Here is a 25,472-nt window from a genome sequence, read left to right as displayed (position 1 = left end):
CGCCGGCCTCCATACTGTATAGCGGCCTTCTAACCATACAGCGCCCTCCAGACCCTCTGCGTTTAGCGCCCTCCTGACAAGTCAGTGCCCTTTTCATCGTAGACGGCCCTCCCGAGCTGTAGGCGGCCTCTTGACCGTACATCGCCTTCCTCACCTGTCCGCGCCCTCCTCTTTAAGCAGTGCCCTCTTGACTGTCAGCGCCCTCTTCACTCGTATAGTGCCCTCCTCATCGTATAGCATCATCCTCACCATACGGCGCCCTCCTGACCTGCCGGCGCTCTCCCCACCATACAGCGCCCTGCTGACTTGTCGGCGCCCTCTTCACGTAGCGCCCTCCAGATCTGTCGCAGCCCTCATCACCGTGCAGTGCCCTCCTCACCTGTCGGCGCCCTCCTCGCCTGTCGGCGACATCTTCGCGTTCAGCGCCTTCCTGACCAGTCGGCGCCCTCCGCAATGTATAGCGCCCTCAACACCATACAGCGCCCTCCTGACCTGCTGGCGCTCTCCTCACCATGCATCGTCCTCCTGACCTATCAGCGCCCTTTTCACCGTAAAGCGCCATCCTGATCGGCGCCCTCCTCACATTACAGTGCCCTCCTCACCGATAATCATCGTTCTTCTCACCATACACTCCGGACTGTCAGCGCCCTCTCCACGTTACCGATGTTGGTTACTGACCGTGGTTAGTGGTAAGTTCTGATCACTGTGTGATGCGTTTAGTTATGTATTATGGTTTTCCATGATCCGTCATATTTTGTGAATTGCCGTAGAAGCTTGAGCTTGAGAGGTGAGCTTGAGAGCAAACCAAGTTCAGTTTAAACTCATTTTGTTTTACAATTAGAAAAGCGCTAGGGAACCCAAAACGATTTAGGCGCCAACTAGAAATAGAGCAATTTCCAGAGAATAAAGGCATGACAACGTTTCCAGCGCCTTAATTTGGAGCTCACTGCATCTAGTTCGGCAAACATCCATCGAGCACGTCAGTGCCACTAGCCCGACCGGCAAACTATTCACTCATCTTATTCACTCCATTCAACTCATTCACTTATCACTATCGTCCTTTTTGGGTCGGCCGTAAGCCAGACGACGCTTGACACCAGAATTTGAGACGGAGGAACTGAGCCGTGGGGTCGAAAAATACACCAGTAATGCAGACATTCACTGACCGTTTTTGTTTGCCTGTAAGACTGCCGCGCCTCGCTTCCGTTTGAAATACGTCAGTAAAGGCAGTTTTCATCTGGAATTCCTAGAATAAACCGTAGTTTGAGTGGAATAAGGTCGCGTGACCATGTAAGGGAAAAACGAGTGTACATTTTGTCGTCCTTGCTCGGCATTGATAGCGTCCTCCTAAGCCGAAATTGGCGCCCTCTTGACCCGAAATTGGCGCCCTCCTGAGCCAAAATTGGCGCCCTCACCAATTCTAGCCCCCTCCAAAAATTTTCCTGGCTGCGCCCCTGATGAGTGCAGATGTTTTGACATGCCTTCGGGGCAACTATCGACAAATCTCGCTACCGAACACTTATCTTATGGTGGCTAGGAAAGGACGTCAGTGTCTGACATAAGATCTAATATTTGTTTATCCGCACGCTGTGCGAAGTGTGTGCCTGGTCGCAACAACCGGGTGTGAACTGCACAAGTGCACACCGCTCACCTGTGTAGACTAGTTAGGAGTTGCCCCGAGAAACAAGCGTCGTTTTGGAGCCGGACGCGGGAATCGGTGAGCCGCGCCTCCGTCGTCGGCCACTGTCGCCTCCGTCGTCGGCCCGTCGACAGCGATGGAGAGGGTGGCGGCGCTGGTGGCCGCCCTCTGGCTGCTCGGAGCGGCGGCCGAGCTCACGCTGCCGCCGTCAGCGTTCATAGTGCACTCTGCCAGCTGGGGCTTCACGGAGGGCGACGTGCCGCCGGAGGAGGTGCTCAAGAGCTTCGGCGGAAACACGGAGTGTGAGTGGTTGGTTAGGCAATGTGAAAGCGATCACTGACTTCTTTTGAATGACGACAAGAGGAATGAAAGTTTTTTCTCTTTTTTCAAGGATGCTGGTTTCTTGATTTTCTTTTTACTGCCGAAATAATAAAAGAAAAATTATTACATCGTACGGTTGTAAATTGTACTCTTTATAAAAAAAGCTAATGTTGTGAATTGTGGGACAAGAAAGAGCTTCGTGACAAAGTGTGGATCCATTGGCTCATCACATATTCGTGATCTGTGAGTTGTCTCGTACAATAGCTTTATCACAAAATCGCTGTCACCATTCATTGAAATTATAAGGTAGGTACCTCATCTTTCGTCAATTATATTTTTGTTATAAATTTTGTTCGAATATATGAATGAGCAGATTGACAAAGCCGAAGTCGACGCTCAGCGGACCTTGTTGCGTAGACCCCGTCTCCTACCGTCCGATCAGGCGATTCCAGGTGACGGGAGAATTTAGATTTCAAAGTTAACCCGCGCCCCACTGGGGGGGGGGGGGGGGCTATTCATACTTCATAGCCCCCTCCCGTTTTTCTGCAATAACTTCCAAGCCGCTTGATGTATCGACGCTAAACTTTCAGTACCTTCGGCTGCATCAATTTGAAACCTTGTGTCAAAATATGAACTTCAAAGCTACCATAGCACAGTAGGCGATCCAGGCGTTCTAGCGCTTCAGGGACCCAGGATACCAAAATGAAAAGTATAACCGAATGATGGTTTATTGTGTAGCCAGATACCCTGTCAGGTGAAGAACAATATTATTTTTGACATTACGCAAGGCACTTCCAAACCATACCCATCTGAACGCCACCCAAGCTCGATAGGCTGAAATATCTTTCGCTGGGCCGTGACCCGACCCTTATTGTTGTGTGCTCTGTTACTCATGAATATCGCCCAAAATGCGTTTGAATGCAATTCAAGCTTATACCTTACACCTTCCTAAGCATTATGCATGCCAAATAACTTTGTTTTGAAATTGCGTGTGCATTTGTATATCATTTGCATTATACCCTTTCAAACGCATCGCTCCGATTCTGTATAGTAGGCTTTGGCAATGCGCAACTCTTGCCATCCAGACGATTCGGCGCTAAAAATCCCATTTACTTGTAGCATAGCTATTGTTCTCAATATCCTGAGGAAATTAGCTGCCACTTTTTGCGACTCTTTGAGTTATTGAAGTTTTTGTAACACATAACTGGTCGATTTTGGGGGTACGTCAGCTGGTGAGTAGTTAGAGGTGGTTTGGCACACCTTGATATCTCGAGAACCGCCCTTCAGTTGAAACAAACAGCATCTGATTCTTCTGGTCAAAAGCTACATTATCCAACCAAAAAAGTTCAAAAGTTTGCAATTTTGGAGTACAAGAAACCAAAAATAACTACGTAAAAGTCGCTGTGTTTTTACATATGTTCAGAAGTCTAGAACGTCGTTCTTTCTTGGACAATATCAACCAAATTTTCAGGCTAGCTTTCTCATGGGCCAGAGTGTCACTACGTTTCAAAGATAAGAGTTTTAGAAAATCATAGGCGTGTTCAGGTAGTCAAAACGGGAGGGGGAATATTTTGTGTGCTTATAACTTCGTTAGCTATATATCGTATGATATGTTTTGCAATGATAATTCAAGACCTGCAACACCTAACAATAATGCTTCTGCCAGGAGAGGTGAATCTGTGCGATATGTTAACCGTGGGATGTGCACCACAGAGAATAGGTACCACTTCTGATACCAATCTACACTTTCTTTGTAAATTACCCCCTACCGCCCTCGCTACCCCTCACGGACACAGCACACTCTCACATTCCTTTCACTTAGTCATCCTTTTCATCCACCTACTCAAGTTTTCATTGCCTACTATTCCTAAGATGTGGAAATGGAGAGACTTTTTGTGTGTGTGAGAGAGAGAGAGAGAGAGGGAGAGAGAGAGAGAGAGAGAGATAGAGAGAGAGAGAAAGAGAGAGAGAGAGAGAGAGAGAGAGAGAGAGAGAGAGAGAGAGAGAGAGAGAGAGAGAGAGAGAGAGATAATTGTGAATGTCCTGTTAAACACCTACGTAGTCCTGTGCAATCATATGATTGGCCCACGTAGTTTGCAACGAAGTGGGATATCCGTAGCGGACGCCTAGTTGATCGGTACATTGTATTCACATTGTATTCACATTGTTTCGGAACTTTCCCCAATCGACTTGGGGCTATTACAGTTCCAAAAGGATCGGTAACAGCGAAAAACAGTGGCGTCATCACATCATACATAGTGAGCACAACACAAATGCCGCAGCATTGATAAACATAACGAAAAATGATAATAATAATTTCTAACAATTAAATTGCAGGTTGCACGTTGAATGTAACATAGGTAAAGTGGGATGGTTGTTCGAGATGTTCACAGCCACATTCAAGTACACTAACGCACATGTCATCAAGAACGCAGGTACTTAGATTATGTCTGTCCAGGTCGGTCACATATATGGCTCACTAACTTGCTAGCAAACGTTGGTATTGACAGTAGTGTGAGATCATAAGGCAGAGCATTATATTGTCGGGGTGCGCGACTACAAAAGCGTCTCCGGCCCATTTCTGTACAGGACATAGGTACCTGCAGATTGTTGTTCTGCCTAGTATCGCGGTCGCGAATGTCCGACCTCAAAATGAGGTTGTCGGCAAGCGTTTTAGGCACTCCCGTGCGACGCACTTTGTGAGCCATACACAGAGTATGGTACTCGACAAGCTCACTGGCTTTAAGCCAGCCTAATTTATGTAATAAGTCAGACACGTGATCAAATTTCTTGCGTCCAAAAATGACTTTAGCCGCATAGTTTATGACTTTTTGGATGCGATTAATATTTTTGCGCGTACCATTACCATAAACAGACAAACAATAACGGATATGTGAAATGACTAACGCATCAACCAGTATCAAGATTACTGACGGCGGCAGGTGACCCCTCAGTTGCGCTAATCCGATGAGGATACCAAAACAACGCTGAGCGATTGATGAGACGTGCGCATCCCAGCTGAGAGTACAGTCAAACTGGACTCCAAGGTTTCTGGTCTCCGAGACGGGAATCAGAGTACAACCATGAAATCTAACAGTGCCATTAGGGGGATCGCGCATGTTCTTAGGACTTCCAAGTAGCATCAACTGTGTTTTACCAGCGTTTAGTTTGAGTCCGTTGGCACGAAACCACAGTCCTATGCATTCTAGTATTCGTTCTAATTTGCAGGTTACTTTTTCGAATTCGTCTTTTCTGCCACTAACTAAAATCTGCGTGTCATCCGCATACTGAACAATCACTGCATCTTCAGCAAACAAACTTAGATCATTAGCAAAAATACAATACAGAAGTGGACCTAAGGCCGAGCCCTGGAATACACCGATATCATTAGGGAGGGGTTTGGAACACTGGACAATTCCTTTGCTGTCGGCAAAACGAACACTTTGAGTGTGACCACAGAGGTAGCTAGAAAACCAGGAAATTTCGATCCCGTGTAACTGCAGCTTTGTTAGAAGTTTAGAGTGATCAATCACGTCAAAGCATTTACTTAACCCTCGCCGGACCTATTGGTTTTCTACATACGCGCCGGCCGAGGGGGGGGGGGCGGGTACGACCCCCCCCCTCGCCGTTTCGCCCCTGGTGGAGCTAGCGCGTCGCGGAAAAAACGAGCGTGTGCGCCGTTACGAGACGCAGAGATTGGTACCCGATTTTAAGGTCCTAGGTCAACCAGTGACCTCTGAGGTCAGGTCAAGTGCCCCAAGGTACGGTTCAGTTTTTGGTGAATAACTTCGGAAAAAACGGCCGCAGAGCGCCGATTTTGGCAGCATCGTGTTCGCCTCGCTCAGGCGCGTCGAATGATATACTTTTTGTCCGGGTCAGGTCAACTTGGGGTGTTGACCTCAGGTCAAGGTCAGGTCAGCACCCCCAGGTCACGAAGTTGGTCGAAAGCGGTCATGTTGCATATCATTCGATTCGGCAGGCCTTCCTGAGTCCATTGGTGGCTTTCCCGACTCGCTAGCTCAATTTGATCAAGAGTTATTGACGAAAAACTAATATGACCTTGATGACGTCATAAATGACGTCACGCAAGGTCAACATTGCAAAAGTGACGCATCTAACCTTGCAAGGAGTGCATCAAATCACGATTCTGTGTGCTTGAGATAGTTGGAGATCGTTCCCGGCGCCAGAATAGCAGTTTTCATTTTTCCCCATTGACTTATAATGGTGAGGTCACGAAAATGACCTGACCTCATATGACCTTTAGGAAAAATCCGAGATATACAAGTTGTGAGACTCATAATGGATACTAGATCCTGCAAGTTTCATTTCCCTGTGACATCTCCTCTGGCAGTGAGGGCGTTGCGAAGTTGCGACATCTGAAGACCGTGCAGAGGTTCACTTATGACGTCATAGGTCAGTGACCTGACCTGACCCAAAAATGCGGTTGGTGTCCAAAGATCCGGCTTGGATCAAAGGTCAGGTATGCCAAGTTTCAGCTCTCTATCGCCAACGTGTTCGGAGCTATCGCGAAAAAACCCTATGGGGGGGCGGCACCCGCCCCCCCCCCCTCGGCCGGCGAGGGTTAAGTCGAGCATGCAGAGAAGTGAAAATTCTCCCTTGTCGTTAGCAGAAAGGATGTGATCAGAAATGGTAAGGAGAGCTGTTTCGGTTGAGTGCCGTGGACGAAAGCCGTGTTGCGAGGGAGAAAGAAGATGGTTATAAGACAGGTACCTGTACACTTGTTGGTGAACAGCGCGTTCAACAATTTTTGCGATGACGGGAACTATCGAAATCGGACGGTAATTACAAGGCTTTGATGACTCTCCAGATTTATAAACGGGAAAAACAAGAGAGTGTTTCCAAGAGGATGGCACCTCGGAAAGGGAAATGCTAGAGTTAACTAAATGAAGAAGCACATAGCCGATTGTATCGAAAGCCATGCGGATCATTTGAATATTGATGCCATCTTGGCCACATGCGTTTGATCCATTCATATGAAAAACAATATCTCTCAGCTCAGAAAGTGTTAATAAACTTGGTTTGAAGGCACAAGCCCCGACTCGAGGTAAACGGCATGGTATGTCAGTGGCCGGCCCCTCATTCCTCACCTCGTTGGCCACACGAGGGCCCACACTAACAAAATACTCGTTAAGCTGATCGGCCGTCAGGTCGGGTAGTATGCGTTCAGCTTTTTTAGAGCTCACAACAGATCTAATTTCCCGCCAAGTGGAATGGGGACCCTGGTCGCAGATGCGTTGTTTAATGTCAAGGCGTCTATCACGTCTGATGGCTGACCGTACTGACCGGTTCAATGCCTTATACTCGGCCGAGCTGTGACCGCCGGCGTTTAGTGCCACTCGACGGCGAGTCATAAGCTGTTTCGTCTGATCACTAACTGGAGGTGCATTCGAATTTCGTATGCGAATAGCTCTCATCGGAGCGTGAATATCAAGAATGTGCAAAAAGAGAGCAAGAAAGCGCTCCCATTTGAGGCTGACGGTAGACGCGGTAAACACTGATTCCCAATTTGCAAGGGAGAGGTCAAGCACAAATGCCTGCAAGTCAATGCGTCGAAGACAGCGTGATCTGATAATACGACGAGGCTTTCGGACACGGGGAATACTGATACAAGCAAGAGCAATCTTATGAGGACTAAAATGACAGAACCTCGTATGACATTGCATAACCACTTGGGGACAAGTTGTAAGCAAGACATCAAGCAGCGATCCTGTATAGTACGTAGCGTCAGTCACGCATTGGGCAAGTGAATAGTCAGTGACAAAGTTGTTAAGGGCGTTTTTGCCACAATCAGAGTTTGGTTTTAGCCAATCGCAGTTTAAGTCACCACAAATCACGATTTTAGTGTGTGGATGTGCGCTGAGGACGTTTTGGAACTGATTGTCCAGATCACAAAAATCAGCCTCAATGTCCCCCACATTTTTCCTTGGAGGGCGGTACAGTGTGCCTATTATTATCTGTCGCTTGCTATTACATTTTACCATTACCCACATGGCCTCCAGCTTGCTACTTGCTACAGTCTCTGAGGAAACCTTTATCGGAGTGACTGTCAGCCCTTCCCTCGCAACAAGCGCCACCCCTCCATACCCGCTGTTGTCTGGACGGTCGGCACGGTGCAGTCTATAGCCTGGCAGGACAAGCAGGCGACTTGGAGTGGCCGGTCGCAGCCAGGTCTCGCAGAGACAGAACAAGTCTATTTGATTTTGGTGAAGAAGGTCCGACAGTTCTAGCAGTTTAGGTTTCATTGACTGGATGTTCAATGACCCAATGATAAATCCTTTTGACCGTGTAGCGATTAGGGAAAGGTCGGCGCTATCCCTACCGTTGATGCTGTCGCGTGGTGCTTCATCGGTAGCGCGCTGATGCTGAAGTCCCGTAAGACACTGGTCATCGAGCTGGTCAGCTGAGTGAGACTGCTTGGCATCCAACAGCTCACGGGCGGACTCATCATCTAATCTAAAAAACCGACCACTTCACTGATGATTTGCTGAGAAACGTTTCTGGCTCCTTCCCAGGTGTACAGGCAGCCAGTCCTGTTGATTCCCCTGTAGGCGCAGTCTTTCAGTCGAGTACGCATATCGAGGAATCGTGCTCCATAGGCAGCACACAGGGATGACAGTTGGTCATTCACCAGTCTGATTCTTTCCGATGCGGCTTGACCTACGTCTCTCCTTTCGATCAACGAGCAGAGAACAACGTCTCGAACGTTGTGTCGCCCCTTTGCTGTTGTGATCGTGTGTGCGAGGCCCTCCAGGATGTTGTCAGCTTCCGATTCGACAGTGTCTCTTCCTTCCGGATGAATAACTACATCCACTGCGTCGGCATTGGTTTTTCTTACCGCGGAGATGATTTGCCGACTCATATCAGCGGGACTCGAGTGCTGGGAGGAAGAGAATGCGACATTACTTCCGAAGTTGAACTCTTCCCTAGCTGCTGTGCAGATACGCCTTACGTTCTCACCGCCGACTAGAATGGCTCCACTGGGAAACTGTTTTGGCTTGTTTGCTCGTCTTTTCACAAGGGTCCAGCTTGATCCATCATCGTTCTTGGCCGTGTTTGTCGGGATTTCGTTACCGGAATCGACGTCTTGACCCGTTGAGCGTTCTTGAGCGCTCTTGCCGCGTTGGGATGCCTTTAAGTCTCTTTGCGGTTCAGAAGTCGAATTTATCTGAGCTTCCATAGGGCTGATGTTCGCATGTGTTTTCTGCTGCTCAGTTGCAGTGGGCTTAGATATGTACAGCTGTTCACCTTCATTTTGAACTGGCTTCGTGTTCTGCCTCTCAGAAATATCGTGGTGGAGCTTCGTTCCGGCCGCCACCATAGCAGCTGCGCAGAGCGCTCCGAGTTCATCGACTGACTTGCTGAGGTTTCTACAGTGTACGTGATGCCCTTTGATTTCGTTTACATCACTTTCTATCTTCCGAATGATAGCCCACAGCTTGTTCACATCCAGAGACTCTGGGATGCCGTGAAAGTTTGAACACCTCTCTTCCTTCTCTGCTTTCAAATCGTGCATCAGCTCTGCCAATTGAACACCCATAGCAGAGACCAGGTCACTTTGGCTGGTAAGTTGGTCCTGAAGTATTTTAATTTTCTTCTGAAGCTCTCTTGTTTTGGTTCCTTCTTTCTTTTTCATGATGATTCTCTATACACACAGCTTTTTCGCCGTTTTAATGGAGGGCTACGACGCTTATAAAAATACTTGCTCTAAAGGCGCTTTGCTCACAACGTCACGTTTGTTTTTATAATTATTTTGACAGGTTCCGCAGGCAGTTGGATAGCTGCTTCGGGACAAATATGACGCTTCTCACTTTATCTTGCTATTCTTACCTTTTTACAAATGAGGTTATTTTTCATCACTTGGTTGATATCTTGCAGTAAAAATGATATCAATATATAATGCAAGAAACTTTCAAACAAATAAGTAAGTTTTTGTCGCGAAACGAACGCTTTACAGCTTCTATGTGTGCTACAAGCACGGAGCCTCCGGCGGACCAACCACTCAGCTCTGCGCCTGCGCAGAGACAACCTAAGTCATTAGTTACTTTGAAAAGGTCACAGTAGTTTTCACTTTCAGCTTTCCGTCCTGTTATAAGCCTATGGGGGAAAGGCATTGTTTGCTTTATTGCATATTGCAAAGAAAACACAGCAGTTTCTGATATAAAACACAATGTCAGGTGAAAGTGAAGTGTTCTACAAGATGAGAGGTTACAAGCTAAGTTCTTTCGAGCCTAACTCGAGATATAAGCCATGACGTGCTAGAATAGCGAAATCGCCTACTGTGCATAGGTCAGCCAGAAATGACGTCAGAGTGACGTCATGGTCGGCCGATTTCGACGCAAAACATTTAACCACGGCAATCGCTCCCATGAGCTCAGTTTTTAACCCGCGCCCCGTAGGGCTACCGGCGGACCCTACCAGCCGTAGGGGAGGGGCCGTTTCGGCCCCCCCCTAAGATCTCGGAAATTTACCGGCCGATTTTCGAAATTCAAACGGCGTTGGATAGCCCCACCCGGGAACTACCTTGTGACCAAATTTCATTGACCTAGTTCAAACCGATGACGTCACAGGTCAGGTCAAAGGTCAGATTTTCACCGTTCACAGTCATTTCAAGAAATGTGTTGTGAAATCGAGTAAATTGGTAAGTTATTGAAAACCATCGATGGTACATTGTTCGTCAAGCACATACTTTGCTATCTGAGGTCACTGATACCAGGTCAGGTCACAGCGAGGTCAGGTCACCGGGGGTCACAATATGAAAGTGTCGTGTGACACATGTTTTATGGTCCATTTTACATGACAAATGCGATTATGCGGGTCAGGCAGCCTTTGGAGCCAGCTTAGGTCACGTTTTGGTCAAGGTCAGGTCAAGGTCAGGTCAAATTAGGTCAAATATCAAAGTTGATATTTTTGCATAAAATGGGTATCCATTCGATGCAGCTCGTCACGGGGAGTCCAATGGTGGTCTTTGTTTTGCCCCACGTGGTCTAGAATTGCCAAAAATTGAGTTTAAAAATTTGACGTCATCATTTTTGCACAGTTTTTTCGCTATAACTTGGCCAAAAAACGAGATATCGATCTGAAATTAGGTATGTAGATAGAAGATGGTAGGTACTATCACATATATTCCGGTTTTTTCGAAACTCAAAAAACTTTTTGTTTTTTTGCTAATATATAAAAAAATGGCATTTTTGATTTTTGGGGGTCAAAACTCAAAAGTTTAAAAAATTCGAGATAGCAGTTTTGCAGCCCTGTCAATTCTACACCTTTTATGTCTTGGTCATTTTTCTGTATCTTCGAAGCTGTGGGCCTGACAGCTCTTCTGGCGAAGGTCTTTTTTCGGTCGAAAATGGCAGAACATGACGTCATTCTGACGTCATTTGTGGCCAACCTATCATAGCCTCTGGAAAAATTTTTGGTCATATTGTGTAAAATTGATGCCCGGAGGGGTCCTGAACGTTTGGTGGCGATATCTCCAGCCGTTTAGGAGATATCGAGGGAAAAGGACACGGGGGGCCGTTTCGGCCCCCCCTACGGGGCGCGGGTTAAGCTAGATCCAATTTCTTTGCATGAGAGGACTCAGAATAGACTGCGCTATCAACATAGGTGGGCAAGTCCGTTAAATCGTTAATCCGTTAATTAACGGAACTAAATTTTGGGTTAACGATTAACGGACTCGCTAATTTTTTCCACGTGTAACGGACCGTTTTAGTTCCGTTACTTTTCGGCTCCGTTAATCGTTAAAATTTAGTCCGTTAATCCGTTAATCGTTACTTTTATTTCGAAGCAAAAAGTTTACTGTAAAGTTACTGGTGTGTATGAAACCTTCATGCGGCGAAGTTTTTCCTTTCTGGATCTGGCAGCATTTGATTTATTTATATTATTGACATATTATATTATTGACAAATTGTGATGCACACGCCTGTCATTGGAACGCTGCCTGGCCAGGCGCGTAACCACCACTGGGGACACTGGGGACCGGTCCCCAGTAACTTTTGGGATACTGGGGACCGTCCCCAGTAAGACCGACGACCTCCTGAATTTCCTTGAATAGCCAAATATTGTCTCTAAATCGACGTAAAGAGTAATATGTAGTCAACGGAAGATAAAACTATGGATGTTTTGTTTAGCCAGCGCCCGGGTGGACCTCTCAGCCAACCTCGCCACGGTGGAGGGGGGGGGGGGCTTTTTGGCCACACCAGGTTATCTCGGAAAGTAAGCAATCTAGAAAGGCGCGGTAAAAAGCAGCAGATAGCTCGCTACAGTATATTTCAGAATTACCCACGTCATTTTTTTATCTGGCCATCGCTGAGGTCTTTGAAGGTCACCAAAGGTAATATTCTAATGAACCTTTGCTCCCAATTTTGACAACTTTTCACAAATCGGCGCATAAGTCAGGAACCAATAGAGCTGCAGTGCTGCGGGAAAGCGCATTCGATAGCTCTTTCAAAGGTCTTTCTGAGTTATTTTCTCAGATTTTACCTAAGTTCAACGGTTTAGCTTCCAGGTTGGCGTTTTTGCGGAAAAAGTTTTTGTATCATAACTTTTGACTTGAAACTTGTATGACGCTGATTTTACCAGCATCTAGTTTGTCTCGTCGAGACGGGTGGAATGAACTAGGTATAAGTTGACCTGAAAAAGATCAACTTGAAAATTTGACCCCTGGTCAAGGCCACAAAAAGGTCATGTTGCATGTCATTCGATAGGTATTGTTGAGCTGAACACATTCATGGTGTTTTCAGCGCTTTGGCATGTTTCTACTTAAAGTTATGGTTAAAAACTGTTGGAGATGTTTCATGATCTTAGATGACCACAGGGCATAGAAGGGGTCACAGGTGCAATTTTCCCGATTCATTGTGTCATGTTTACCTGTGTCACCTTGTTTGAAGAATGATGAATGAATGAATGAATGTTTGAATGTTTGAATGTGTTTTCGGCCAAAAGAAGAGCATTTCAATTTTCTCCCAATGACTTATAATGGATGTCGCAAAATTGACCTGACATTTTGCGGTCCCGTAGCTCAGTTGGTTGAGCGTTGGGCTCCGCTTGGTGATAGCACGCGTTCCCGGTTATAACAGTCCAGGTTCGAAGCGTGACGGGCGCTTGACATGGGCCTCCTGATAGGTATGGTTGCGGTTGGTGGCAGGCCAACCGTTATCGGTGACCTCGAGGTCAATGAAAATAGGTTTCGCTCGACAGTTTTTCCAGGGCTATCAGACGCTGTTTGAATTTTGACGATCGGCCCAGAAGTTTCGGAGATAGGAGGGGGGCTCTGGAGAGCCCCCCCCCCCAGTCACTCGCGTTATGGAAAATACGGCCCAGTCATGCGCGGGTCAAACGTGCCCTGCTTGTTCCACCCAACTAACTGGCTGCGGCTGATCCCACCAACCACAGACCATCCCAATCAGGAGTCTCAAATGTAGTGACTCGAACCCGGGCTCTCACTACCGGGAGTCCAATGCTCTACCAACTGAGCTACGGGACAGGCTCAACATAGCACCGCCGTTTCCTTTCCAGGCTGGTGTAAGCAGTCCTGTCTATCGCAGCCGGCCTGTCTCAGCTGGTTTTACGAGGCTGATGTTAGCTCCTGCACCCACCTTAGTGTTCGGGGGAACACCGGTGGCCTACGACCGGCCACGGCCAGTCCAGTCTTCTACAGACATGCTCTCGGTGAGGAGGCTATATCATGGTCCCAGAAGGCTGCAAAGGTGTCTTGTATTTTCAGGCTGCTTATTCCCAGATAACTTTACTCATATATTATATATTTATATTTAGCTTAAACCAAACACTTACGCAAGGCTCGACATAAGCAAATAAATACCTCCACCGATATGGTACCTACCTGCTAAGTAAGAGAATGTTATAAATTCTCTCGGACTTACCCTTATTCGTCGTTATTACCCAGTCCCAGAGACCTACCTAGTTCTCAAACACTGCGCATGGAGACAGGCATTCCGGCAGGCCACTCGCAAAATGACGTGATTTTGCCGTTTTTGCCGTTTCAGACCGATTTTAAATGTAACATTTAACCCGCGCCCCCCTGGGGGGGGGGTAGCTATTCATAGCCCCCATCCCGTTTTTCTGCAATAACTTCTAAACCGTTTGACGTAGCGAGCGCCGCCGAATTTTCAGTACCTTCCCGGGCATCAATTTGACACCTTCACACAAAATTGCAAGTCTTAGGTCACCCTAGGTCAGGAGTTATTGAGGTCAAACTGAGGTCATGTTCGAGCAAAAATGAGCAAAAAACATGAAATCTTGAAACGCTCACAAAAGCTACAGTCACCAAGCAATTTTAAAGTTCTTTATATGGTCATGTAGACATAACACAGCGCTACAAAACTGCTAACTTAGATTTTCGAAATTTGGGGCTTTTGACCTAAAAAAATCACAAAAATGATTTTTTAAGAAAAACACAAAAAATCATTTTTTTCCGAATTTCGAAAAAAAAAACAGAATATGTGATAGTCCCTTCGCTCTTCTATATACATACCAAATTCAAGATCGATACCTCCTTTTTTTTGGCCAAGTTATAGCGAAACAACTGTTCAAAATTGATGACGTCATTTTTTAAACTCAATTTTTAGCAATTCTAGACCACGTAGCGCAAAACAAAAACCACCATCGAACTCCCCGTGACAAGCTGCATCGAATCGATACCCATTTAATGCACAAAATATCAACATTGAAATTTGACCTAATTTGACCTGACCTTGACCTGACCTTCACCAGAACATAATCTAAACTGACCCCAAAGGCTGTCTGACCCACATAATCGTGTTTGGCATATAAAATGGACCATAAAACATGCATCACATGATATTTTCATATTGAGACCCTAAGTGACCTGTGTGACCTCTGTGACCCTAAGTGACCTCTGTGACCTGACCTGGTATCAGTGACCTCAAATAACAAAATATGTGTTTGACGAACATTTACCCATCGATGATTTTCAATGAAATGCCTTTTACTCGATTTTACAACGCAATTCTTGAAATGCCTGTAAACGGTGAAAATTCGACATTTGACCTAAACTGTGACGTCATCAGTTTGACCTAGGTTAATGAAATTGGGTCACAAGGTAGTTCCCTGTTGGGGCTATCCAACGCCGTTTGCCGCTTGTCGCTATGTTGCGTGGTTCTCGAGGTGGGGGGCAAATTGCCCCCCCAGCAGGGCGCGTTGCTCGGCAGACCCCAGCGGGGCGCGGTTTAAGATTCAAAATTTGTATTTTTATGTTTTTTTCAAAAAGTTTTTTTTTTAATTTTCGAAAAAACGGAATATATATGATAGAAAACATGCTTATGACTTACTCTAGCAAGTTTTAGGCAGATATCTTAAAAAATAGCCCAGTTATAGGTACGCATCCTTTAGCAAAAATTTTTACAATTTTAAACTTTCCAAATCAATTCTTCAGTACGAATTTGACTTCATACACCAATATAGGTAAATAGCACTATCGTGTTCCTCATCTCAAACTGCATCCGATAGACATGTCTTTTGTTGAAAAAATTCAACTTTAAAATGCGCCCTTTTTGCAATACCGGTGATTGCAAGTAAGGCCGGGATACCAATTTTGCTTTCAAACCTCGCCGGCACAGGGGAGTTGATGACCCCCCCCCCCCCCCCAAGGTTTTTCGCGACTAGCTCACGGAAAAAGGCGGCCGATCGTGACGAAACTTTTAAAACCCTCGCGTTAACACGCGCAGTGGAAGGGTTGCGAGTACTACGCCCAGTGGAAGGGGGGGGGCGGATGTCGCCCCCCCCCCCTAAGATCTCAGCTCCCACTGGAGCTAGAAAGACGAAATTTGGAGGGTAGGTGGGGACCATGGGGAACTCTGTTGTGTGTGAATTTCATGACCCTAGGTCAATATCTTCAAGGTCAAATGAGGTCAAATGTGATCAAATCTGCCATATGAGCGACTTTTTTGTTTGTTTGTTTGTTTATTGGGGCTGAAGGGCGCGCCGACTACAAGGTCATTTTGCGGCGACTTTTTTGCGTTTTCACGCCGATAACTCAAAAAGTTACCGGCCGATTTTCTTTTTTTTCACTATACGAAAGACCAAACATTTGCGAGTACGTATAGTGAATTTCTAGTTAATCCAACAATAAATATGGCAGTTAGAAGCCTGCTAAGGGTAAGATGTCGCCGGCTGAAGCGGGATCGGCCGACGCGGGAAACGCGACAATCACAATTTTGTGTTTACACGCTCACAACTCAAGTTGTTACCGGTCGATTTTCAAAATTCTTTGACCATATGATTGCCTGTACATTTCTCAGTCTTCCCACCAAATTTGACGCGAATCTAATGTAATCAGCAGTAAGGAGCGCGATGTAAAGACGGAACCGTCCCGCCCCGGCACAGTCTACAATTCAGGCGGCGCGTAACGGCTAGCGCCGGCCGCCGCGCCGCCACGCCGCCGCGGCGGCAGGATGTTTGACTTTACACCGCTATTACTAGAAAAGTTGTGAACTGATTTTCTTATTTCTTGCACGAGAAGATCCGCAATTCAATTATGGACAGGTATCCAAAATTTCACATTAATATTATGTTTGCGGCGCGAGTTATTGGCGAAAAACAGGAGGGAAGGGCGAAATCCGCCCCCCCCCCCCTTCCACTGCGCGTGTTAATCAATTTCACACCTAACCTGAAAGTTTCATGACCCAGACTCAACTGACCTTTGACCTGTGACCTACTTTCCGCGAGGCCATGTTTGGCCAGAATTGCGATTCCACGTATGTCGGCTCGCCTTAGCCGCGCGTTTGCAATCTTTTCGTGGTTTAAAACGTTCAGACATGTGATTTCATGCTGCTCCCATGCATTAGGGTGGATGTCAAGGTCAGCTAAAGGTTAGGCCAGGTCATTGACCTTTAATGACCTCGGCTTACTTTATCGAGTTTTACATGCTTCTAGGCTAGCCCTCGCCGGCACAGGGGGGGGGGGGGGTTGATGCAACCCCCCTAAGGTTTTTCGCGAATAACTCGCGTAAAAAGGCGGCCGATCGCGACGAAACTTTCAGTACCCTCGCATTGATCAATTTTACACCTACCCTGATCCTGAAAATTTCATGACCCTGACCCAAATGACCTTTGACCTGTGACCTCTTTTCCGAGACCATGTTTGGCCGGAATCGCGATTCGGCGTATGTCTGCTCGCATTAGCCGCGCGTTTGCAGTCTTTTCGTGGTTTCAAGCGTTCAAACATGTGATTTGATGTTGCTCTCATGCATTAGGGTGGGTGTCAAGGTCACCTGAAGGTCAGGTCAGGTTATTGACCTTTGGTGACCTCGGTTCACTTTTTCGAGTTTCACATGTTTCTAGGCTAGTTTTTGGAGCTGAATTCGAATTTAGCAACCATTTGAACATTTACGAAGTAGTTTTGGTGCCTTCGTAACATGTTACAAAGCTGTCAGAGGCGGATGACAGGTACATACTACGAATACCCGTCACGACCCCTACCGGTTGACCTGACCTGACCTGACCCGGCCTGGTCTTAACGCTTAACGACATCATCTGTGATCAAAACTAACACGATATTCGTGATCAACACCCCGGAAAACCCCTTAGCAGCCACACTTTACGACTTTCTAACAGGTCCCGATATTCCCGATTTTTGGTTCATTGACCTGACCTGGAAGGTCAACCGATGACCTAGGACCTTAAAATTGGGTATCATTGGCTTCCTCTCGTGACGGGCAGCACGCTCGTTTTTCCGCGAAGCAGGGGCCAAATGCGGGGGGGGGGGTCGTAACAACCAACGCTCATATGGTTGCAGGACAATTTGCCGAACTGTGTTTCGCCGAATGCCAATATGTCGAATGCATTTTGCCGACGTGTCTTTTTGCCGACGTGTCAAAAAAGTCGAAAATGTCAATTTGCCGAATTGCTAATTTGCCGAAATGTCAATTATTCGAAATGTCAATTTGCCGAAGAGTCAATTAGTCGAAAATTGAAACGTCAATTCGCCGAAATGCTAATTTGCCGAAATGCTAATTAGTAGAAATGTAAATTTGCCGAAATGTCAATAAGTCAAAAGGTCAATTTGCCGAAATGTCAATTAGTCGAAAGGTGAATTTGCCGAAATGCCAATTAGCCGAAATTAACCTTACCTAACCTAACCCAACCCGTAAATATTAACTCTAGGACCGACTCACTTTTAACCCTCGCCCGCACATGCCATTTTCCCATCCTAGAACGCACATGGGGGGGGGGTTGCCACCCCCCGCGCCATTTCGTTCCTGTTGGAGATAGAGCTTAGCGGTAAAGACCAAAAAGATTCTTTGGGAAGAGACGAATCCAATGATATCCAGTTTTACCTTCTCAGGTCAGTCATTGACCTTCCAGGTCAGGTCAAACTAAAAAATGTTGCTGTTTTGGGTCACCGTTGGATATCAAGTGCGCTGCTTATCATATACCGATGACGACGCCGTTTTCTGGTGCCAAGCCAGCTAGAACCTCTTTGTCACTCTACCCGACCAGGTTTTTGCTGCTGAGGTCATTTCAGGTCAAGTTAGGTCAAGGTCAATTATATGTGTTTGTATGTCTGTGTGTGTTTGTGTGTATACTGATGTGTGCACCGATTGTTTATGTGTCCATATTACATGAAATCATGATCTGAGAAGCTTTTACCAAAAATGTAGTCAAAAAACTTCACAAAAAGTAATTTCCGCTTGCCTAAAACGCAATTATCTTAGATGACCTAGGTTGACCTTGACCTTGATCTTGACATCTGAACATCGTCGAACAACATGTTCCATGATAGGTGGGAGGTAAGACTGGCAAAAAAGGCCGAAATCAAGGTGTCAAAAGCTCACAAGGCCCATAGCCAACGCAAGATGTTGAGAATTGGCCATTTGGGTCATGACATGACCTGAAAAACAAGGTCATATCTCCGAAACCAAAAACCACAGAAACTTGAAATGTTCAGTGGACGTCAAGAAAGGATAGAGGAGCAGCTATACGAAAACTCGGCCTTCTAGCTCTAAAAATGTTGAGTGCAGAGCAGAAAGACTACCTGGGGGGGGGGGGGTGGCAACCCCCCTCCCCATGTGCTTGCGAGGGTTAAAGGTAAATTTTACACATTCTTTCATTTTTGGAGCTCCTAAATCCTGATATGATGCTTGCATGTCACCAATATATGAAGAAAGAAACATAACCAAACCTTACCTAACCTGACCTACTGATTTTTTCTACCCGTTGATAAGGAAGAAGTCACTCACATGAATTATGAATAGATTGCAGACAATGGTAAGTCAAATATTTTTAGGTTAAGTGGTTATCGGCCTGAAGCCAGATACACAACCACTTAACCTAAAAATATTTGACTTACCATTGCCTGTAATCTCTCCCAAGGCATTGCCTTCGGCACTGCACTGCTTCGCCACGAGTAGTTCGATGTTAATTTTTATATTGTATCGCTGCTTTTAAACTTGTTTGTGCAATGAATAATTATTAGATATAAAATCAGAAGGTCAAAGAATATTTTGTGATTTGCTTCTTACTTGGGGATTGCACCAAAAGTAAATTGGTGATCGGTCCTAAAGTACCTAAATAGATATCACCTAACCTAATCTAACCTAACCTAACCTGACCTAGCCTAGGTTTGCAGATTGACATTTCGGCAAATTTACATTTCAACTAATCAACATATCGGCAAATTGACATTTCAGTAGGCGGAACTATGGTCAAGCGTACCCATTTTCGGGAACGCATTTTCGTTCCCATGTTTGGGAACGATAAACCCAAATATGGGAACGCCATGTAGGCATTATTTAAAACAAGAAAAAGAACCGTTTAATGACGCCCAAAAAATATAAAACGATCGTGAACCGCCTGATATTTGCCTCAATATTGTTGGGAAAGAGTTTGATATTGTAAGGCCCATCGTAGTTTCAAATCCTTCCCCTATTTCTAAAGCAGTCCAACATCCGGGCCGCGAGCCCAAATTTGGGAACGCTCTCGTACACTGGCGCTGCAAGCGTTCCTTATTATGGGAACGGCGTACCCAAAATTGGGAACGATTTCACCGACGCCTTTCAGGGGCTCTTTTCATTAACAAGCATCACGTCCAACGCCGTAAATTATTGTTAACGCAACAATCATCAGATGACCTTTCCGGCAAGACCGTCGCATGTTTCGCCGGGTCTTCTGCACTCTTATTCCCGTCGATCCCGCAGGGGGCACGCCCCCCTCTGCAGGATTACGTAATTCACAACGCTCGGCGATGCTCAACAAGGTCTTCCATACCTATATCCACCGTCCGCGCCGAGGGTGGAGAGATGTCAAGCACCTGTCTGCTTATCACCGATCGTTGACGAGCACAAGGAAGTATCCAAAAATGGGAACGCTGAATATGTTACACCCTCAAAACACCTAGTCCCAATGAAAATCTAGTTTTTTCCTTTCTTAATGAGTGTAAGTGGCAAAAGGCCTGGTAGGATGGCCACGAGGAATGATCGAAATCAGCATAAAAATTATAAATAAGCCACACAGAGCGACCCATATAAGAGAAATTCCCCCAAAACTATCATGCTTAGAAACACGGAAGACAAAAACCACGCTCATGACGCTCCTTATAAAACATCGCTAAACAGCTAGCATCCAAATAAAATGTCTTTCCGGGCTGATAAAATACAGCTGAATAATTTTAAGCCACTGAAACTGAGTTTACAACAGTAGTTCGGTAAAATCACTGACGTTCCACGCGGTCGTGCGCCCCGACACCAAAAGTCAACAATATTACCTCGGGACTGTCCGCGTGTTCGCTTGCATTTGTCAGCATCTGGTGTCGATAGTATGAAAGTTCATAACCAGGCGAAAATTATTATACTTGACCTCAAAATGTAAAAAAACGCTTCATTTTCCTTTCAATTGCATGTTAAATGTAGTATAAGCCATGTTTTCACCATTCGGTCATTTCAAAAAATCATTAAAAATATCATTCGACGGTCAATTTCCTTGTTCAACGGTCAGATTAAAGATAATTTTATAGAGACTTAGTAGATACTTAAATTAGCGTGCACTTTTTTGAGACGTGATGCACTATTGAGTTTTAGTGGGCGAACGGCCGAAAAATTACCTTCCGTTCTCATAAATGGGAACGCCCGTTCCCATATTTGGGAACTCCGTTCCCAAAAATGGGAACGTTCCTATATTTGGGTACTCATGACCATAGTTCCACCTACTGATTTCGGTAAATTTACATTTCGACCAATCGACATTTCGGCAAACTGCCAATTCGGCAGATTGACACTTCGGCAAATTGACATTTCGGCAAATTTAATTTCGACTTATTGACATTTCGACCAATCGACATTTCGGCAAATCACAATTCAGCTAATAAGCATTTCGGCAAATTGGCATTTCGGCAAAAAGGCATGTCGGCAAATGGCATTTCGACTTTTAGCATTTCGACTTTTTGACACGTCGGCAAAAAGCATATCGGCAAAATGACATTCGGCCAAATGCATTCGGCAAAATGACATTCGGCAAGTCGCATTTTGGCAATTTGTCCGGACATCCCTCATATGCCGTCGAAGGACGCAAAATGGGCTGTGCCGACGAGGGTCAAGGCCCGTTTCGGTCCCCTCTACGTTTTTTTTTTATAATAAATTTAGTCCGAATGGTTGAATGGGCGGATTTGAGGAATCGGAGCCCGCACTAAGCATAGCTTGTTGTGCTGACCCTGACCCCACCACCGGATCGAGCCATTCCAGTTGTATGGCAGGGTTTTGTCCGAACGTTTAACGTGCCTCACGACTGGACACGGTCCCCTCCGCTCACTCACGTTACCTGGCTTCTGTGCGGCCCCTGCCACAGACACGCACGGGTTAAGCCAAGCCTAACGAAACAATCCGTCGTTTCCACTTTACAGTGTCACGAACCTAACTAAATTTTTAGTAATACCATTGCTCGTACGAGCAATGGTATAATCGTAATGGTATATCGTAATTGCACGTACGAGCACGTCCCATATTTTCAGCGTTCCTGGGCGACTGGTGTGCCGATGACCGCGAGTGCAGCTTTCTGACGTCGGGTGTGGCCACGTGCCAGTCAAACACCTGCTTCTGTCCGGTGGGACTGGCACCGATCAACAAAACAACGTGTGGTGAGACATACTCATCGCATAAGTTCATAATTTGGAAACATCTTCCGGTCTTTCATAGGTATAGTAAATACTGTTCAGAGGTCTATGACTAGTTCAATTAAATTGTACGCTTTTGTATGCTTCAATAGCGGCGATTCTACTGACTAATATTTTCAAACAGGAGAAATACTGCCGAACGAAGCCACCTCGACCAATGTCCCGTCAACTGAAGCCTCCTCAATCATTACCACTGCGGCAACGATGGCCGGCGTAGACGCACCAGCAACCTCTAATGCACCTCCTTCAGCCGCGTCATCCACTGCGTCAACAACACCGCCAACAACAGCGTCCACAACCACTCCGGCAGCACCGACCGGTACGTATGTACTTACATACAGGTAATAGATGAGCATTGGCCACTGAGCCATCGGATACCTACCTAACTCTTCAGTTCGTACAAAGAGAGATGATTATAATGAGATGTAGCCTGCTGTACCGAGCAACCCAGTTCCGTACCTTAATGCCTTAGCTGCTACTGATGTGCATGCCAAGCCCTCCTATGCCTCTACATTCCTTCACTGACTGATTTTCGACAATTACAGAGCCATGCGTTCATGGCCAATTCTACCCGGATGAGACTGACTGCCGCAGCTTCTTCACTTGCTCCAACGGAGTGCTGGTTCCTCAGAGCTGCGGCACTGGAACAGCATGGGATCAGAGCATCCTGACGTGTAACCTGCTGTCAGCAGTGGTCGGGTGTGTATAGGTAGTGAAGCCAGTGACGCCGCCAATTTTAGCGGTAGGACTACCATCGCGTCAGTCATTCATTAACCCTCGCCCGCACATGGGAGGGGGGTGGGTGGTTGCCACCCTCCCCCCCCAGGTAGTTGTTCTGTTCTGCACCAAACATTTTCAGAGATAGAAGCCTGTTTTTTTTGTATAGCTGCTCCTCTATCCTTTCTGAGCGTCCACTGAAAATTTCAAGTTTCTGTGATCAATGATTGACCTAATGAGGCAGAATTGGGTACCATTGGATTCGTCTCTTCCCAAAGAATTTGTAGGTCTTGCGGCAAAGCTCTATCTCTAGCAGGAACGAAATTGCGCGAGGGGGGTGGCAACACCCCCCCCCCCATGTGTGTTTTAGGATGAGAAAATGGCATGTGCAGGCGAGGGTTAATATTGCTATAGACAAAGGAAACCTTCAGTTCATGGGTTCCGCGGTTACCCGGCTAGTCATAAAATGAGGCGCCTTATCAACGGCGTGAAGCTGTGAATGCTCTACACGGCCCGCGGCATTCTCACAATATGCAACTACTTTCACGGAATTCTTTTCATTCTCAACCACCCCGTTTACATGTGTCGTTCAGCCTGAACGTGGATATCCAATCAGCCAGAGCACGGATAAATACGGGGCCAACAGCCCCGTCTATATGAGCGCTATCGAAAAGAAAACACGCCACGGATGAATTCCGTTACGCGGGGACATACGTATACCTCCGCAGCGCGCGCCGAGCGCGCGAGCGCGGGGCGTCAGTCTCTCCGCGTCGCGGCCCCGGAGGGACCGCCTCGGGCAAGGCCTCGCGCGGCGTCGACCGGCGTCGCCCGTCCGGCCAATCACGTTCCAGCCAGCCACGGTTATCAAAAGCTATTGGTCGGCCGACGTAGATTCTTTGTCGCCCGGGAGACTGCGATTTGCGAGCGCAAGGCCCTAAATACATGCGAGCGTATATCTCCCAGTAATTCGTTGGAGATATTTGTACGGCGCAAGCGTCAGTTTTGCGCGCTTTTACCAATCTACATGAGTCGAAACCTACGTTTTTATTCGCTTGACGGTTATATCCATTCTACTCGTCATTTTCTCTGACTCATGCGAACGGGGTGAATGTCTATGTATTTGTGAACGGAGTCGTCTTCTCATTACAGCTTCGTTATCATTCTTACATTTAATGTTTATGGTCGATAATGACCTTATTGTGTTTGCCGAATAACAAATAAATGTATTGCCACATTTGTTTTGATGGTTATACTGCTTATACAGTTAATTATAGCATTTCCGTTTCATCAGATGTCCCTGCCAACGGGCCACCACCCCTCCCCCGCGCGGCGCAATGGTGTCACCACCCAAACCAGAAACCCTGTCGTGTGTGTCCTCCATTAAGGTCTAGCTACACTATGCGGGATCCTACGTCCGTGATCTGCGAGTTTTCGGGTTTTGCAGAAAATCGGTGCGCAGGTCAAGTTCAGCTGATAGGAAATACACAGGGTCGGCTACACTGGGGTCACGCAGATTCAGTCAAGGAAATCCCGGACGTTCAGTCCAGGAAATGCCGGATAGTCAGGACGGTCAGGATATTCCGTACCGATATAAAGTTCAGAGCTACGAACTTTTTGCAGAATCTGCGAGATTGCGTGATACGAGACAGTTGTTGGCGCACTTGGTGGCGCACCGTAAGAATTCAAGTGACGTAATTAATAATTATTTCTTTGATTTTTTATGTGTTTTTGACGTTTTATTAACAAAATGAACTAATTATTAATAAAATAGTAGGTACAGAAAATACCAAACTTAAGCGTTTGTTGCGAAACCATTTATTAGTTGTTATTATTACGTCATAATACAATATTTCACGGAAATTCTGGAAAAACGCAGAAACCGATGTCAAGGGAGTCTCGCAATCACGGATCTGCAGATCACGCACGTAATTTCCTGGACGGTCACTGCTAGTGTAGCTTACTGTCCTTCCCCGGAAAAAAAGTCCTAACTAGAAAAAAAAACGGGGCACCTAGCTGGGGAAAAAACCACATTTTGTGGAAAAATCCATCTTTATTTAAGAGTGTGGTGCGTGTAAAAAAAAAAAAATGGTGGTGGGTGGGTGGGAAACGCAAAAAAAAACATTTCAGAGCGAGAACACTGTTGACATGCGTCAGACTGGGCGGCCTAGAACAGTGTCCGCGCAAATGCACTCAAACCCCGCGCCGTCACCGTCACGTGTCACGAGTCGCTCCACCAATCAGAGGAGGCCGCCGCCTCAGCGGCCTTGCCGCCCGGGGCGTGGGCGGCCGCCCGCCTGCCGCCGAACGCTGCTCGCCGAGGCCGGCCCGGCTCCGGGGCCGCCTCAGAGAAGACGCTCGTAGTGTCGCGGAAGAACCGGTTATATCTTGTCATATATAACCGGGCGTATTTTTTATTTTAAGCAGGTTTATGTAACCCCTGCCCACGTCCCACCACATACTTACCTACGATGCGTTGTTATTTTTAACCCTCGCCCTGGCAGGGGGGGGGGGGTCGATGCGACCCCCCCTAAGGTTTTTCAAAGATAGCGTAAAAACGGCGGCGCGCAGCGCCGCCAAATTTGTCACAGCCTATGGGGCAACCTTTTTACATATGACCTAAAAATTTCAAGTCCGC

At 46.5% G+C, this 25,472-nt stretch overlaps 1 protein-coding gene across 1 annotated transcript; it reads left to right on the top strand.

The window, feature by feature from the left end:
• The first annotated feature begins 1,775 nt into the window (after positions 1–1,775).
• LOC122380030 (chondroitin proteoglycan 1-like) lies at positions 1,776–24,041 on the top strand. The gene is made up of 5 exons (XM_043362764.1): positions 1,776–1,941; positions 13,496–13,648; positions 21,959–22,084; positions 22,245–22,439; positions 22,666–24,041. The coding sequence occupies exons 1-5, from the start codon at positions 1,776–1,778 to the stop codon at positions 22,827–22,829; spliced, it is 804 nt and encodes a 267-aa protein (XP_043218699.1). The 3' UTR covers positions 22,830–24,041.
• Positions 24,042–25,472: the final 1,431 nt, after the last annotated feature.

The sequence above is a fragment of the Amphibalanus amphitrite genome, unplaced genomic scaffold, assembly GCF_019059575.1.
Source record: "Amphibalanus amphitrite isolate SeventyFive unplaced genomic scaffold, NRLGWU_Aamphi_draft 000090F_arrow, whole genome shotgun sequence".
In the NCBI taxonomy this organism is placed as follows: domain Eukaryota; kingdom Metazoa; phylum Arthropoda; class Thecostraca; order Balanomorpha; family Balanidae; genus Amphibalanus; species Amphibalanus amphitrite.
The sequence above is the reverse complement of the archived record's forward strand: the minus strand, read 5'-3'. Positions and strand labels throughout refer to the sequence as shown.